Here is a 15,847-nt window from a genome sequence, read left to right on the forward strand (position 1 = left end):
TCACTTCACCTGAATAATGATCCCTTTATCTCTGTATTCCACACTCAGAGCCTTGGAAAATGTGTACACAAAAGCCTGCAGTGAGAGAAAAAGAAAACGCTCAACGTCCTGGGGCTTGCTTCCTCCTGCTTTATAGGCAGCCCCCTCGGTTCCCGAGAGTATCACAGGTACTACCTGCTTGGAAGAAGAAGGAAGAGACTTGGGTAACTTGTCACCCACCTTGGAAGCTGAGTACAGGCTGTACAGAGGCCAGGGACGAAGGGCCGCGCCTGAAGAAATATTCAAGATGAGGCCTTTCCTCCTGAAAGACATAGGTGCAAAGGCTGCACTCCATTCCACAGCAAAGACACCCGAGGACTGGGGCTGTCAGAACCCACCCTCTGGATTTCTGTGGCTCGTGAACTGCAAGGGAAACATTCCCCAAAGCATAAAGAGGACACTGTGTGGTGATGTCACTCTGTAGTCATGTGGCATAAAGGGCTTGGCACTCCAAACAGGACAATGGTCTCCCTGCCAAGCTACAAAAAAAAGGTAAATTGGCTCAGACAAGAGGAAAGGAGGAAGGAATTCTTAGTCTCAATGGAACCCCATGTCCTGGGTCCCTTTGGATTCACAGGGATAACCTGTCACAGCAGGGACATGTGTCACACAGTGCAATCCATCCTAGATGCAATGTGTTCACTCTCACACCCCTATGCTCTTCAGGGCTCTTACTGACATCTTTTGAAATTCAAATTTTTTTGTTCATTTCATTTCTTGAAACATAGCTATGTTACTATATGGCCAAGGCTAGCCGCAGTCTTACTATGGAACTCAGACTGATCTTGAGTTTGTGGTGATCCTCCTGCCTCAGCCTCTTAGTTACTGGGAGAAATTATCTTTAATCTTCCCAGTTAGATGCCCAGAGTTGGGTAGCAAGAAACTGAAAATTAGAATACAAAGCTACCCCCTTCCAACTCTAGAAAAATTAAACTATCAACTATTTGCTCTTAAAGAATAACAGGTGATGAAAACCAGCCCCTAACAGTTGTTGTAATAAGGTGACCCAAATGTGGACTATTGGAGAGACTCAGAGGGGCAGTTACCAGGGAAACAGAGTACTCATTCTGACAGAAGATGGAATTCACAATAAAAAAGGACATGGTCTTGTTCTGAGGCCAACTTGCTTCTTTTATATTCAACATGAGTTAATTTTTTTTTAAAGCCCGTGTGTTTTGAAATGGCTGCTCTCTACAATGCATGTAACATTGACCTTCACGTATGCACATGGGAAGAGCTGGCTTGACCCAGAATGATCTCTTTTTCCACAATAATCACAGTGTTCTGTCTTCACAGGTTTTAACCATCAACTAAATCAGCAACGTGATGAACCCTCCACTGCTAAGTCCCCAAGCAAGATGACTGCTAAGGCAGGACAGGCCACCTTGCTCCACACTGCTTCTGGGAAAGGCCTTACCTTGACTCCATGTGTTTGAGAACAAGCTGTGTCATCTAGAAGAAAAAGCCAAGGTTAAACCTTGACAAAGCAACTAAGTAGCAATGAACAGGGTCCTCGGAAGAAGTTGGAGAAGCTTAATCTTCCTAGGTGACCTTCAAAATTGCTGACAAACCTTAGAGGCCATTCTGGCAACCTGAGAGTCTGACTAGACGCCACAGCAAGCAACCTAGACAGATGGCAAATTGTCCAGCAGCCTCTGACTTCTTCCCAGTGAACACAAGGGCACACTGGAACTGGGACCCTTGGCCTAAGGTGGCAGGATCTATTACAGGGATGAAGGAAGAGTATGCCGGGCATCGCATACTTCACCCATGAGGTGGAACTGAGAACTAGCAGAACACTGAATGAGAATATCGCACCTCCTCAGTTCAGCCTACTCAGGGCAGGTCTGCAAAAGGAGGCAAGAGGAAGCAAGTAGACCAGCAGCCACAGACGCCATGTGTCCCTCTTTCTGTGTTGCCCAGGGTTCCTGCAGCAGCTTCTAAAGACTCTCCTGCCACTGAACCATCACATGCACCAGGCCTCTATGTCAGGCCCATAGAGTCTCTAGAGGTCTTCCTATGACTGGGGGTGGGGGAGGAGACTGTAGTGAGGAAGACTCACAACTCTGTAAAAACTGCCTTTGCCTCTGAGGGAAAAGAGAGACGGATGAGAGGTTAGACTGAGTGGTATGCACTCCAGGGCACCACTTTCATCTTGTTGGACACACTTGATCATCCTCAATGTCTCCCACAGGACCTCTCTTAGCCTGACTGGGCAAACTATCTCAGTTATGCAGACAGCACCGTGCAGCATCAGTCCCTGCCCCAACGTTCCCAGTATTTAGCGTCTGTGGTGGTTAATCTTCATCCTCAGTTTGACAGGCTCTGAAGTCACCTAAAGATACATATCTGGGTACAGCTATCAGTGTTTCCAGAAATGTGTAACTGAGAAAGGCAGACCCTGAGAATGTGGCACCATCCCCCCAGCTGGAGTCCTGGACTGAAAAAAGGAGAGAGGGAACTTAGGCACCAGCACTCCTCTCTTTCTGCCCCTTACTTTGGACACAACATGGCCAGCTGTGTCACGCTCCCTCCATGCTGCTTTCCTGGGACTAATGCACTGTGCCCTCTGTTACCACCATGATGGATGACAGCCAAAGGAGCCTTTCCTTCTGTCAAGTTTCTTCTATCAAGTGTGTGTGTGTGTGTGTGTGTGTGTGTGTGTGTGTGTGTGCATGCATGGGTGTATATGTATGTATGTGTGTATATATGTGTGCATGTATGTGTTTGTATACATGCATGCATGTGTGTGTATGTATGTGTATGTGTGTATATGTGTGTGTATATGTGTGTGGTGTGTGTGTGTGTGTGTGTGTGGATGTGTGTGCCTGTGTGGATGTGTGTGTATGCACGTGTATGTATGTGTGTGTGTGTGTGTGTGTGTGTGTGTGTGTGTGTGTCTGTATGTGTATATGTGTGTATGTTTGCTCATATACACAGAAACCAGAAGACAGCAGGAGTCTTCCTTATCCTTCTTCACCTTATTCCCTTAAGACAAGGCCTTTCCCTGAACCAAGAGACCACTTGTTTTTTGCTAGGTTGGAGGCCAGAAGGCACCAGAAACCCTGTCCCTGCTTCCTGGCACTGCAGTTACAGCCACACTCAACCTTTTCATGTGGGTGCTAGGGATCCAAACATGGGTCTTACCTGCCAAGTCTCCCATTTGCACAGTAACAAGAAAATTAACGATAAAGTCAACTCTCCCACCTTCCATCCCTTAAACTTTCTCTCCTACCTCTGCCCTTGACTAGCAAGAGCATATACTTGCTTGTACACACTGCTGCCAGACAGCACCTTTGAAATCACTAAGGGTTGTGGATGATGCTTCCAGCCAGCCAGGCTAACGAGTGCATAGTATATTTAGAAGTTGATTTTTAATTTATTTTCTTTGTTGCTTAGGGAGTTTAGTGTCTATAATAAATAAAACTTTATAAATTCAAATCAAAGCACTTCTGTAGTAAAGGAATCAGAAGGTTACCAAATCCCTTTGGGGAAATCTAGATGATCAAACAGCCCAAGATTGGAAGATCAATGTCTAAAATAATGTAAAACTATTTTAATGATAAGCTTCAACAACAGTTGGCCACATAAACCTTAAAGCCACATCAGCTGGGAGCTTTAAAAAGCCACAGATTGCTTACCATACAAACCCCATGGGCACTTGATAATAACCAAGCAGGAAGCTGTAACATTCCAGTGTGCTGACAGAAAAACAACCACTGATGAACTATTGCCAGGGAGCTTATCCACCTGAAATAGCTGCCTGTGGAGAAGGGTGCTGGCCAGCCTCCCCTTTTGATGTTTGAAACCCGGTCCTCCTCAGCCATCTTATGTTCCCGACCCTGAAACTGGACCCACACGCACCCCAGCAGCCTGAAATCAGAGTTTCTACCTTGCTCCTCCCTGCCGGTCTATTGACTGCCAAGAGAGATCAACAAGGTTGCCTCGTACAGATGTGAACTTCATGGATGAGCTGAGAGACCAGCTGTAGGGTAAGCATAGACAGAAAGCTCAGAGCTCACTCATTAGCTGTGCATTGTGGTGGAGGTTCTATGAGCTCAGAGGAAGGCGAAACATTTTGTTCATACTAAAGCATTAACTCCTCACCATGTCACATGGAACCTGGCTGTGCCCATTCTTAAGCAGCATCAGTTTCTAAACTGTCTTTTCAGAAGGGAGGCCCTCTTTTTCTTCACACAGAGGTATAAATGGACTAGCTTTGAGGGAATCATGGCATAAATGAGTCTGCAAAGGACCCGACAGCTCAATATACCTGAGACATTGCTTCAGCTAATACTATTTGCGTGTCTCTATGTAAAGGGAGGGGCATGCATGGGTGGTCATGCATGGCATGTATGTGAACTTAGAGGATGATTTCAGGGTCCTCAGCACCTTCAGTCTTTTGTTTGAGACAGGCTGAGTTCTTGTTGGCTGGGACTTCACCATGTATGTCATGCTAGCTGACTCACAAGCTTCAGGAGATCTGCCTGTCTCTGCCTCCTGTCTCACCATCGCTGGAATTATAGGAACATATCATCATACCTGGGGTTTGAATTCAAATCCTCATACCCACAAGACAACTAACGGAGCCATCTCCTCAGCTGCTCAATCTAACGCTCTCGTAACAGATGCAGACTTGGAAACTCAGGATGGCTGGATAACTTGTCCTGTGCTGTTCAGTTAGTCAGCTGCTGAGATGAGCTTAGAACATGCCCTCAACAGTGGTATGTCTAAGGTACATTCTAAAATCCTGAGTATGAAGCCTGAAACCAACACAACCTACAATACGTTTAACTTACAAATTAGACATAATAAGAGATTAATGACTAATGATAAAATATAACAGTCATAATAATATAGTACAAACAAGAGTTATGTGAATGTGGCCTCTGGCCTCTTTCTTAAAGAAGAGACTGAGACCATGGCTGACCACAGATAACTAAACCACAAATAAGAAGAAATTACTGGGCTGAAGACGTGGCTCAGAGGTTAAGAGGGTGTGTTGCTCTTAACAACAGAGAAACAGGGTAAAATGGGAAAGATAAGGCCCAGCCTGCACTCAAGAACAGTTTAATTTCAAGGACTGTTTCAGCCTCTGTATTTTAATGTGTTTCACACACATATTCATCACGTACCTTGACTACGGAGGTAATGTTGCAGTGGATGAGATTCTGCAATAAATAATTAGACACAGTCAGCCAGTCCTCAAAGGATTACCCCAGGAAGAAGTTGATGCTAACAAAGAATCAAGTGGGCCAAAGCTGAGTGCCAGTGGTTCCAGCACATGCTCTTGAACACTCTAACTCCCAGCTGAGGCTCAGTGATATCCGTTCTATGGTCCTACCTACATGTGAGTCTCGGCCTCATCAGGAGAGCTGCCTTGAAAATTCAGGAAATAATGAGATCATAGGTGTCAACAGAAGATAGATAGATGGTTCCTGATTTCTGATGGTTGGACTGGCTTCTAATGAAGCAAAATCAGTGTACATACAGTAGAAATCACACTTAAATTTTTGAATGTGTCATTTCTCCAGAGCTGGTGGCATGTGGTATAATGCCCTTCTGCCATGCTGGACCTTGACTACATCCCGGTCAGCCTCTCTTCCCTGAGAAAAATGCATCCTTCCCTAGTGTGCCATGTGTGGAGCCGGGTTGGCCAGGAGGTTAGCCTGAAGCCTGCTCAGATTGAGGCAATCCCCCCACACCCCACTCAAAGATCAGGACTGTGGAAAAGGTCATAAATAAGAACCTTCAAGGGCTGTTCAATACATTAAAAAAAAAATTATTCTCCTGCCCTAAATGTCAGTTTGAGTCTGACCTCTCTGAACTTTCAGAGCCTCCAGCCACAGAGTCTAGGCCATATGCAGTGAGCCCTGAGCATTCACAGACTCCACATGCTTGGATTAAAAACCTTTAAAAAACATACCTCCCTGTGGAGCTACTGGCTGCTGTTGGTGGGGAGTGTCATTTTTTTTCTTCAGTAATGTAGCCACTGATAAATTACCCATGTCCTAGGAAGTGGCAGCCCACCCTAAAGGGCTGTTCATGCAAGCAATCCTAATAAAACTCAGTAGTTCATTTAAAAGAGAAGAATAAGATCTGACAATGTCTTCTGGGTATAACATGGCCATCGAACTCAGGAACCCACAGCAGTGGTTGCCTGTACAATATGAAGCCAGCCAAGATTGAAGCATGGTGTGTTAAGGGCTAATGAGTCTCCAGTGCAAGTTGAGGAGTTATTGACAACCGATGGCTTCTGGTAGAGGGAGAGTTGGCTTTTTTTTTTAATGGTGTAGCCCTGTTAGGTCAATCACATTCCAATGGTGGTCTGTGGGGAACACAACTTGGATTCTATGTTATTTTAAAAAGAAGAAGAGAAAGAGGAAGAAGAGAAAGAAGATGAAGAGGAAGAAGAAGAGACAGAGTTGGAAAGGGATGGGAGGCGTGAGATGTATCTAGGAGAACTTAAGAAGGAGAAAGTGAATATTTCCCAAGAAATAATAAAAATGTTAAAACATTTGAAGACATAAAAGTAGAAGGGAGATTTACTGGGAACAAGGCTCCAGACAGAATAAGAGGGACTAAGAGAAGAACAGAGACACATAGATAAATCTAAGAAATTGTCAAATGGCAAACTTTAAAGTTAAGAGTAAAACTTAAAATTTTCAAAGAAAAAAAATATTTACTAAAATATATTCACTTCATTTAACTTTTTTTCCCAAAAATAATCACAACTGAACTGAAAAAGTGCTGACTTGCTGTCTTTATTCTGTAAGCACTATAGCTTAACAACTGTTCTCACACATTTATGACATACTAGAGATGAGTCACCTAGAGAAAAATATGTACAGCCTGGCAGTGACCATGATGCCGTTCTATCAGGAACCTGAAGGCTCATGGGCTTCAGTATCTAAGGAGAGTTAATCCTCCAGATAGTGAGAGATGTGTAAACTTCCCTCTCACTGAAAATTGGCTACATCTTATCACCTAGGAAGGAAGATAGAGATAGCTGCTCCCATGATCCTGAAGCCATGAATTTGTTGGGTGGAGCACAGATTCCTAGAAGAAAGGTATCGTGGTTAGGAAGTGTTTGATGGACAGAGAAGAGCAGGGATTAAAAGGTACACGCTTGACTGTGTGTCACCATGCAGCAGAGTCTGGCCTGACTCAATTCCCATTCCCCCCCCCCGCCCCCTCCTCCCAGCTCTGGCAGTCAAGCCAGGGTTCATATCTGGCTGAGAGACAAACAGATAGAAAGGGCAGAGGCTCACCTGGCTCTCACCCGGAGTGCTCAGGAAATGGCCTGGGAAAATGCTGGGGAGCATTCCAACGTTGTTGACTGGCAGAAAGAGTCAAAGCAAAGGGTGTGAGAGCAGGTAGGAAATCTTCCTACAGAAACACATACAAACTGATATCTGACACGAGTGCTCACAGCAATATGACTCAATAGCAAGGAAAATGGCTGCCAGCTAGGGAGAAGACCTAGTCTATACAGTGACCGTTGCACAAAATGGGAACCTAAGTTTGATCCCCAGTATCTACATGAAAACAGAAAAGAAGGGAGATAGGGATGGAGGGACGGAGGGACAGAGGGACGGAGGCAAGCAAGCTGGGGGCTGGAGAGCTGGCTCATTGGTTAAGAGAGCTTGCTGCTCTTGCAGAGGACCAGAGTTCAGTCCCCAGCACCCACACTGGGTGGCTCACAAACACATGGCAGTGCACATCTACAGTCTTAGCACTGCTGGAGCTCACTGGACAGTGAGCCTAGCAGAATCAGTGAGCTCCAGTTTCAGTGAAAGATTCTGGCTCAAAATATAACATGGAGAGTAACAGAAGACACCTGACATTGGACACTGGCCTCCACATGTGCACACACACACACACACACACACACACACACACACACACACACATTGGTTATTTAGAATTTAAAGACATTAAGAAGCTATATTTGTGGGGCTTGCGAGGTGACTCTGCAGGTAAGAGCACTGACTGCTCTTCGGAAGGTCCTGAGTTCGAGTCCCAGCAACCATATGGTGGCTCACAACTACCCATAATGAGATCTGATGCCCCCTTCTGGAGCGTCTGAAGACAGCTACACTGTACTTATTTATAATAATAAATAAATCTTTGGGCCGGAGCGAGCAGGGACTGAGCGAGTGGGGCTGACCGGAGCGAGCGGGGTACACCAGAGTTAGCAGAGGTCCTTAATTGAATTCCCAACAACCACATGAAGGCTCACAACCATCTGTACAGTTACAGTGTACTCATTACATAAAATAAAATAAAATAAAATAAAATAAAATAAATAACTCTTTAAAAAAAAAAAAGAAACAACATTTGTGATATAAGGATTTTTAACTATGCACCTAAGGATAACTTCCACCACCTCCTGAGTGCTTGGATGATGGTGTGCGCCAACATGCTTGGTTTGTAAGATGCTAGGGATGGACAAGCCCTCCACCAGACAAACAGCACTCCAGCTCTGTATTTCTAGGTTTGTTGTTGTTGTTGTCATTGTCTTTTTGTTTTGGTTTTGGTTTTTCGAGACAGGGTTTCTCTGTATAGTCCTGGCTGTCCTGGAACTCACTCTGTAGACCAGGCTGGCCTCGAACTCAGATATCTGCCTGCCTCTGTCTCCCAAGTGCTGGGATTAAAGGCTTGTGCCACCAGTGCCCGGCTCCTGTATTTCTAGTTTAATGCTACAAAACTGTACACAGATGCAATCCCACTTTTGAAAATCCCCATTCATACTGTAAGAAGAGGACCAAAATGCTGTCACAAGTTTGGGGGACTTTAAAAATTTATCCTTTGTGTAGTTTGTTCATCCTTTCCAATTTTTCCAAAAATGATATATTTTTATGTTTTTTCTTGTGAAAAAATGTAATTATGGCTTAAATTTATGGAAACTTTAAAATTCAAATCTTACTTTCTTCTGTTAATGCTGACAGTGTGCCCTGCATGCGATTGCAAGATGTCTTGTCTATAAATACAGAAAAACATCTTGATTTTTGAGTAAGATGTGGGTCCTTTATTTTTTTTTTCTGTCTGTGAGTGTGTATGAATACATGTACATGTGGTGTTCAGAGAACAACTTGAAACATTCAGTTGCTTCCCACCATATGGATCCCAGGGATCGAACTCAGTTCATCAGACTTGGTGACAAGTATCTATGCACCAGCCCACTCCCAAAAGGGCTTTCACTATTCACTTTAATACTACAATATAGTTGCAGGTTTTATATAAACTGTCACAAAATAAGGTGTCACTGGTGATTATCATACTTGCATGCAACAACAATATTTGAACTTTTAATTTACTCACCTAAAACTCCTATTTCTAAGCCTTCAAGTTGTTCTTTAATATGGTCATAGATGTCTTCCCTGGTAAAATCAGCTTGTACAACCTTCACACGGCTTCCAGTGGTCCTCTCTGCGTGAGAGATCGCAGGTATTTCTAGCAAGCTGGAGTACAATCAGCCCTCTTTACCCTGAAGTTCCCAGCATTAAAAATAGATTTTGTGAGGCTGGAGAGATGGTTCATCAGCTAAGAGTACTTTCTGCCCTTAAGGAAGATCTGAGGTCAGTTCCCAATACCCGCGTCATCTTCTCATAACTCTTGTAACTCCAGCTGCAGGGATGACAGCATTTTCTGGCATCTTCAGGCACCTGAACACATGTGTACATTCCCACACAGATACACACACACATACACACACACACACACACACACACACACACACACACACACACTGAAAATAACAAAATAGTTTTAGAAAGAGTTGGGATTGTGCTTCCCAAAGTCATATCAGAATCATTGGGAATCTTGTTAGACACATAGATTTCTGTCTCTTAGACACACTGGGATGAGCCAGACTGGTCTCTACAAGCCACTAGGTGATTGACACATATGCAAGTGTGAGCCCCGGGAAGAAGGCTATCAACACTAGTCTGACGCATTCACACCTCAGGACACTCAGATCCCTTCAGCACAGACGCAAGGATGCTCTGTAGGTGCCCTCTACATCCTCCCTGCGTGACAGCTTGCCCCTCCATAACCCTGAAGGAGCAGATATTCTTCCCATTCTCCAGAGCAGCAAATTGAGGATCAGAGCAGCTGACTAACTTGTGCAAGGGACCTATCCTTCGCTCCTAACCAGTTTAGTGCCTTATCGGTTGTTTTGTGCTGACTTGCCCAGTGAAGGCATTTGTAGGCAGCAGTAACAGCTACAGGTAGAGCATTCCAGTCTCCCGGAGAAGTACCTTCCTTAGCTTGGTGTCTAGACTCAGTTCCTCTGGATCAAGCAATCGTAACACACAGCATAACAGTTGGGGATCCTTTACTGTAAAAGACATGACTTGCTTTCCAATAACCTGATAAAAAGCACATTTAACGTTATGCGGGGAATGCTCAAGAATGTCTGGTCCTAATCGGAGGGGTTTCTACAATCCAGCTACAGAACAAAAGCCAAATTCATCATTTCAAGGGCATCAGGTCTCCACAGTTTGGCTGCATAACCCCCACCCCCACAACCATTTTCTATTCTGAACCTCCCCCGAAGAAACAAGGTTGGCCAAGTGCAGCATGATATGGCTTCAAAGGTCTTCACAATTAAAGATTCATGCCTTTGCATTGATAAGCTGGTTAGTTATTAACTTAATAATTATCAAAAGTTAAATACCTAAAAATAAGGATTATGGTCATTTTTACTAAAATAATCTAAATAATTTAAACTAACAAAACATTATCCGCAAAAGATGTCTTTTAGGGTTGTGTTATGTATAACCTTCATGACTGTATATGGCAACCCTGAGTCATGTCTTTTTCTTTTTATTTAATTATTTACTTTTAATTTCATGTGCATTGGTATTCTACCTGCATATATGCCTGTATAAGAGTGTTGTATTCTCTGGAACTGGAGTTACATACAGTTGTAAACTGCCATGTAGGGGTTGCTGGGAATTGAACCCTAATCCTCTAGAAGAGCAACCAGTGCTCTTAACTGCTGAGCCATCTCTCCAGCCCCATCTTTTTCTTTTTTTAATCTGATGACCATCAGTTAGCATTCTCTCACCCTTGTACAAGGAGCAGAACATGCACACAAAGAGGTGGCCTGGTTTCTGGCTTTGAAGGAAAGGATAGAAGCCGAGGGCTCTGGCTGAGCATGGCTGATCCTAAGGGTGTAAGCCCAGAGAAAATGGTCCTCCCGTGCCTAAGTCTCTTTCAGCTTCACTCAGGCTACAGAACTCAGTGACTAAGTGACAGCCTATGCCTCACACTTTGGCCTTGCCTTTGTACCCTGGACCCAACAGTGCACAGAGGAGAGATGACAGACAACCCAGGCTCCAGGAAGCAGATGTGGCGTGAACAGGAAGGGTAGTACCATGCTTGGCCAGCTCTGCCCACACATCTCCCTCACTCACCAATCTCTTCTGCAATGGCCTGTAGCTTCTCCAGTGTCCGGCTAATAAGTACAACATTGAGTCCATGTCTGGCCAGCTGCAGGCAGGAATGGAAAGACCAGAAAGATGGTAAGTGGAGGGGAAGCCTTAGAGCTACATACCTGTTTGCAGTGTGAGTCATCTCCCCAAGAGCTAATATGTGGTGGAAGTTCCTGCACTATGAGTGAAAGCCATTGTGGGTGAAGCAGAAGCCCATGGTAACAGTCATGCTGTGTGTACATTACGTAGACAGAGCCACTTTAAGAAGTCTTATGTGGGCCCACTATCTGAGAGCTCCTATCTGAAACTGGTGGGAGTCACTGCAACCAACTACAGAGCCTGGGGCATTGTACCTCAGTAGCTGTAAACCTTACTTTTTGAGGCAGAGAGTAGTCAATGGATTGAGACTTATCAACTAGGTTCAACTTGCTGGCCAGCAAGCCCCAAGGGTCTCCCTACCCCCACCTCTCTAGTGCTGGAATCACAAGCATGCATAGCATTGTCTAGCATTTTCATGTGCGTTCTGTGATCAAACTCAGGTCCTTATGCTTGCAAGGACTGAGCTATCCCTCAGCTATTGCTGGGAGGCCATCAGGGTAGAGGGGCTTAGCTGCACTGCCTGGCTACCTGGCACTGTGAGCTCTGGTTATCGTCTGACAAAGCATCTCACAGAGCCCCACACCCAGAGACTCGGGACGCTTGTCAGGGACTATCAGACTCCTGTTTGTGGACGTTCGCATCAACAGGCATTTTTTTAAATCTTCCTCGAACCTGCTTGAAATTCCACAGGGTTAAATTTTACTCCCTGGCAATAAAGTGATTCCTTAGTCATTCAACATGAGTTACTGCTCTCCTTCCTTCTTTTTCCACTTATCTGCACATGCACACACCACACACACACACACACACACACACACACACACACATTACATTTTAATTTTATTTTAATTAAGGAAATAAACACATCAGTTGAAAAGATGGCAGGTAGTTGTGACACTGCTTTGGTAGAAGCAGAAAAAGGGACAAAGAAAGAGAGGCCTCACAACCTGAGTAATAGCACTAGAGACAATATCATCAAATGTCTTCACTATAAGAGTCCCAGGAAACAACCATCAGACAGTTGAGGGCTGTAGAAACATTTAATTACATTGCCCTTGGGGCCTGGCTGAGCCCAGCTATCTTGTGTCTCTAAGTTTCTTCTCTGAATTTCTTTTCAATTTCTTTCTGAAGTGGGGGTGGAACCTTCCTAGTAAATCCTATGAACTGGATGACAGCCTTATAATGAACACAATTCCTGCTGAAGTTCTTTAAAATTGATTAAGAGGCTATTGCAGGAACTGAAGAGATGGCTCGGCAGTTACAATCACTTGCTGCTCTTACAGAGGACGCAGATCCAGCTCCCAGAACCCATATCAGGTGACTTACAACCACATCAGTCCCTGGGGATCCAGCATCCTCTTCTAACCTCTGTGAGCAACGGGTATGCATGTGATACACTCAGACACATACATGCAAAACACTAATACACATAAAATTAAAATCTTTTTTAAATGAGGGAATTCTAAATATAATTTAGAATTTATAAATATAAATTTCTGAAACTGATGCAAGAGAAATAACTTGAAGAATTTTATAACCACTTAAAAAAACAAAAAACAAGTGTTGCCAGGCATAATGTTTTGTTTTATCATTCAGGAGGTAGATGGATCTTTGTGAGTTTGAGGTCAGCCCAATCAACATAGTGCCAGAACTATGTAGAGGGGCCCTGTCTCAAATAAGAAAAAAAAAAACAAAAACAAAAACAGGCATGGTGGTGCATGCCTTTAATCCAAGGAAGGCAGAGAGGCAGGCAGATCTCTGTGAGTTTGAGGGCAGCCTGGTCTACAGAGTGAGTTTCAGGAGAGCCAGGGATCTGTTACACAGAGAAACCCTGTTCAAAAAACAAACAAACAAACAAGAGAGAGAGTAAACAAATATATTACATTAAGGATATAAATATGTATTTTAAATTGTCCCACAAAGAGAATTCCAATCACAGATTATCCTCTGGGTAAATTCTATCAAAACATTCCAAAAAAAATCAATCATTCCAAAATTGCATAATAAAGAATAAAAGGAGGACAAGTTTCCTGTTTTTACGGGAGGCCTATAGCCTTGACACTCTGGACTGTTTAGAGAACAAACACCGTCAATTAGTGATAATCCTGGCCATCAGGAAACAGCCCATGACTTGGCAGTTCTGTTCTTACAGATGCTGTCCACTTACATGCCTGTCCTCTCGGAGACAGGGACAGACATAAGAGAAACATGAGTGTCTGCTGACAGAAAAAGGCATAACCAAACTGGAACATACTGGAATGCTATAGTAGAGTGATAACGGTGTGCCCTTACAACACTGAAAAAAATCAGTGGACCACTTTCAGCAAGGGCGAATATTTTAAAACAAGGCCAGATGGAAAAGGTAAGCTGGAGATTGGGGTAACTGGCATCATACAGACTACATATTAAGGAGAACATCCCTGCTGGGATAAGACAGACCTACACAGAGCAAGGGGAAGAGACAGCAATCTCAAAGGCCAGGACAAAACAATTCTTTTCCTTGTGTTGGTGACTTTAATGCAAGGATGGACTCTAGGCCATTTCCTGCAGCCACCAGGAACATTGCCTTCAGAATGACGACTGCTCTTGTCTGCTGGGCTGTGGGTGGGGAGTCTTCCTAGGTGCTGGGGAGTGGCCCCCAAACTGCCAGGTAAAAAGGAATGAAAACAATGACCTTGAATGGTAGGTTTTTTTCTCCTGGAATTCTCTGGCCATCAACAACCAAGAATTCCCATCAATGTAACAAGAAGCTGGACTCTATACTATATTTTGGGCTATAGTTTGGTGAATAAGAGACTTCAACTTCTGTTGGGTGACATCAGGCCATATCAGTCTCGTAAAGAACAAGTTGGCAGTGCAGTCCAACATTGAAATTCAATACTAGCCTTGCTAGCAGGCTTCCTGCTAAGGTGGTACTCTTAACTGGTAACACAGATACACCCACACACAACTCACACCACATCACAAGAACAACTGAAGTCGACTTTAATGACCATCCCAGAGGGCTGGCAGCCGGCATGAGGCTTCACACCCTGAGAACCTATATGAAGAGCAGAGCTGCCCACATACATGTCTATGTTAGGATCACAGCTCCCCAGAGAGAAGTGTGTTGAATATTTCATATTAAATATACTCTGTGGCATATTTTGAGTTGGTTACTTAGAGAAACTGCAGACCTTTGAAAACAAACATTTCTAAAAAAAAAATCCTTTTGTAAAAATAGACAAAGTAATTAGAGTCGTTAATTATTACAAAACAAAACAGAGGGCTGAGGAGATGGCTCAGTGGTCAAGAGTGCACACCAGCTCTTGCAGAGAACCGGAGTCCGGTTCCCAACATCTATATTGGATGGCTCCAACCACTGGTAACTCCAGCTCCAATTCAGGGACATTCATGTGTACACAAACACAACACACACATAAATATCCATAAGGGGAATGTAAGGTGCAGGCAGAACGGCTTCTCTCCTAACACTCAAACAGACTGCAGTGTGACACTTGCTCAGCAGGGACCACAATGACTGCTTCCTAGGAGACCCTCATTTGTATCACTGATTTCCTGCACCTCTCCTTCCCCTTCTCTCCTGTGCCTTAATTTTGCCCCCTTGTGAGTCTCATACACGCATGGCTTAGGATGGTTTGAAATCTATGTTCTTTTGCATGCTATTTGACTGTTATCAGTCTATCTCGTTTACTGAAATATTCAGCCTTCTGAAGGAAAAGAATCCCTTTAGGATACCCCCCACCAAAGGCATGAATCGACCCAAACAGTGGTGATGCATGCCTTTAATCCCAGCACTAGGGAGACAGAGGCGGGTAGAACTCTGAGTCTGAGGTCAGCCTGGTCTACAGAGTCCGTTTCAGGATAGCCAGGGCTATACAAAGAAACCCTGTCGGGGAAGGAGAGGAGAGCAAAGTTGAGAGCAGGGTATAGGATCACAGGCCCTCACTGTTGCTCAGTGAGCAGAGGCTAAACCTACAAGGAAAACTCAGATACCCGAGGTCCTGACAATGGCAGTCCTCTTCTGAGCATGTGATCAAGCGGGATGCCACAGCCTTTAAAGGATCTGGTTCTCTGTCCAGGAGAAGGTGAGACACCCACTGTAGTGGCTATTCCTGGTTGTCAACTTGACTATATTTGAAATGAACTACAATCCAGAATTGGAAGGCTCACCAGTGGACCTAATCTGGAGACTGGGAGATAGAAGTTTCTGATCTGGATCTTGGTATGGAGATCTTGAGAAGACAGGGAGATCTCCGAGTCCAAGG

At 44.2% G+C, this 15,847-nt stretch overlaps 1 protein-coding gene across 1 annotated transcript in view; it reads right to left on the minus strand.

Annotated features, from left to right (window-relative positions):
* Hsd17b3 (hydroxysteroid 17-beta dehydrogenase 3) overlaps positions 1-15,847 on the minus strand; it is a 29,607-nt gene that overhangs the window by 4,297 nt on the left and 9,463 nt on the right. Inside the window, exons 3-9 of the mRNA XM_021216075.1 lie at positions 11,463-11,538; positions 9,364-9,471; positions 7,311-7,378; positions 5,175-5,210; positions 1,457-1,491; positions 220-301; positions 10-75 (exon numbers count right to left, since the gene is read on the minus strand). Coding sequence (XP_021071734.1) covers positions 10-75; positions 220-301; positions 1,457-1,491; positions 5,175-5,210; positions 7,311-7,378; positions 9,364-9,471; positions 11,463-11,538 — 471 coding nt within the window. The remainder of the gene's footprint in view (positions 1-9; positions 76-219; positions 302-1,456; positions 1,492-5,174; positions 5,211-7,310; positions 7,379-9,363; positions 9,472-11,462; positions 11,539-15,847) is intronic.

This window comes from Mus pahari, chromosome 16 (genome assembly GCF_900095145.1).
Source record: "Mus pahari chromosome 16, PAHARI_EIJ_v1.1, whole genome shotgun sequence".
Lineage (NCBI taxonomy): Eukaryota > Metazoa > Chordata > Mammalia > Rodentia > Muridae > Mus > Mus pahari.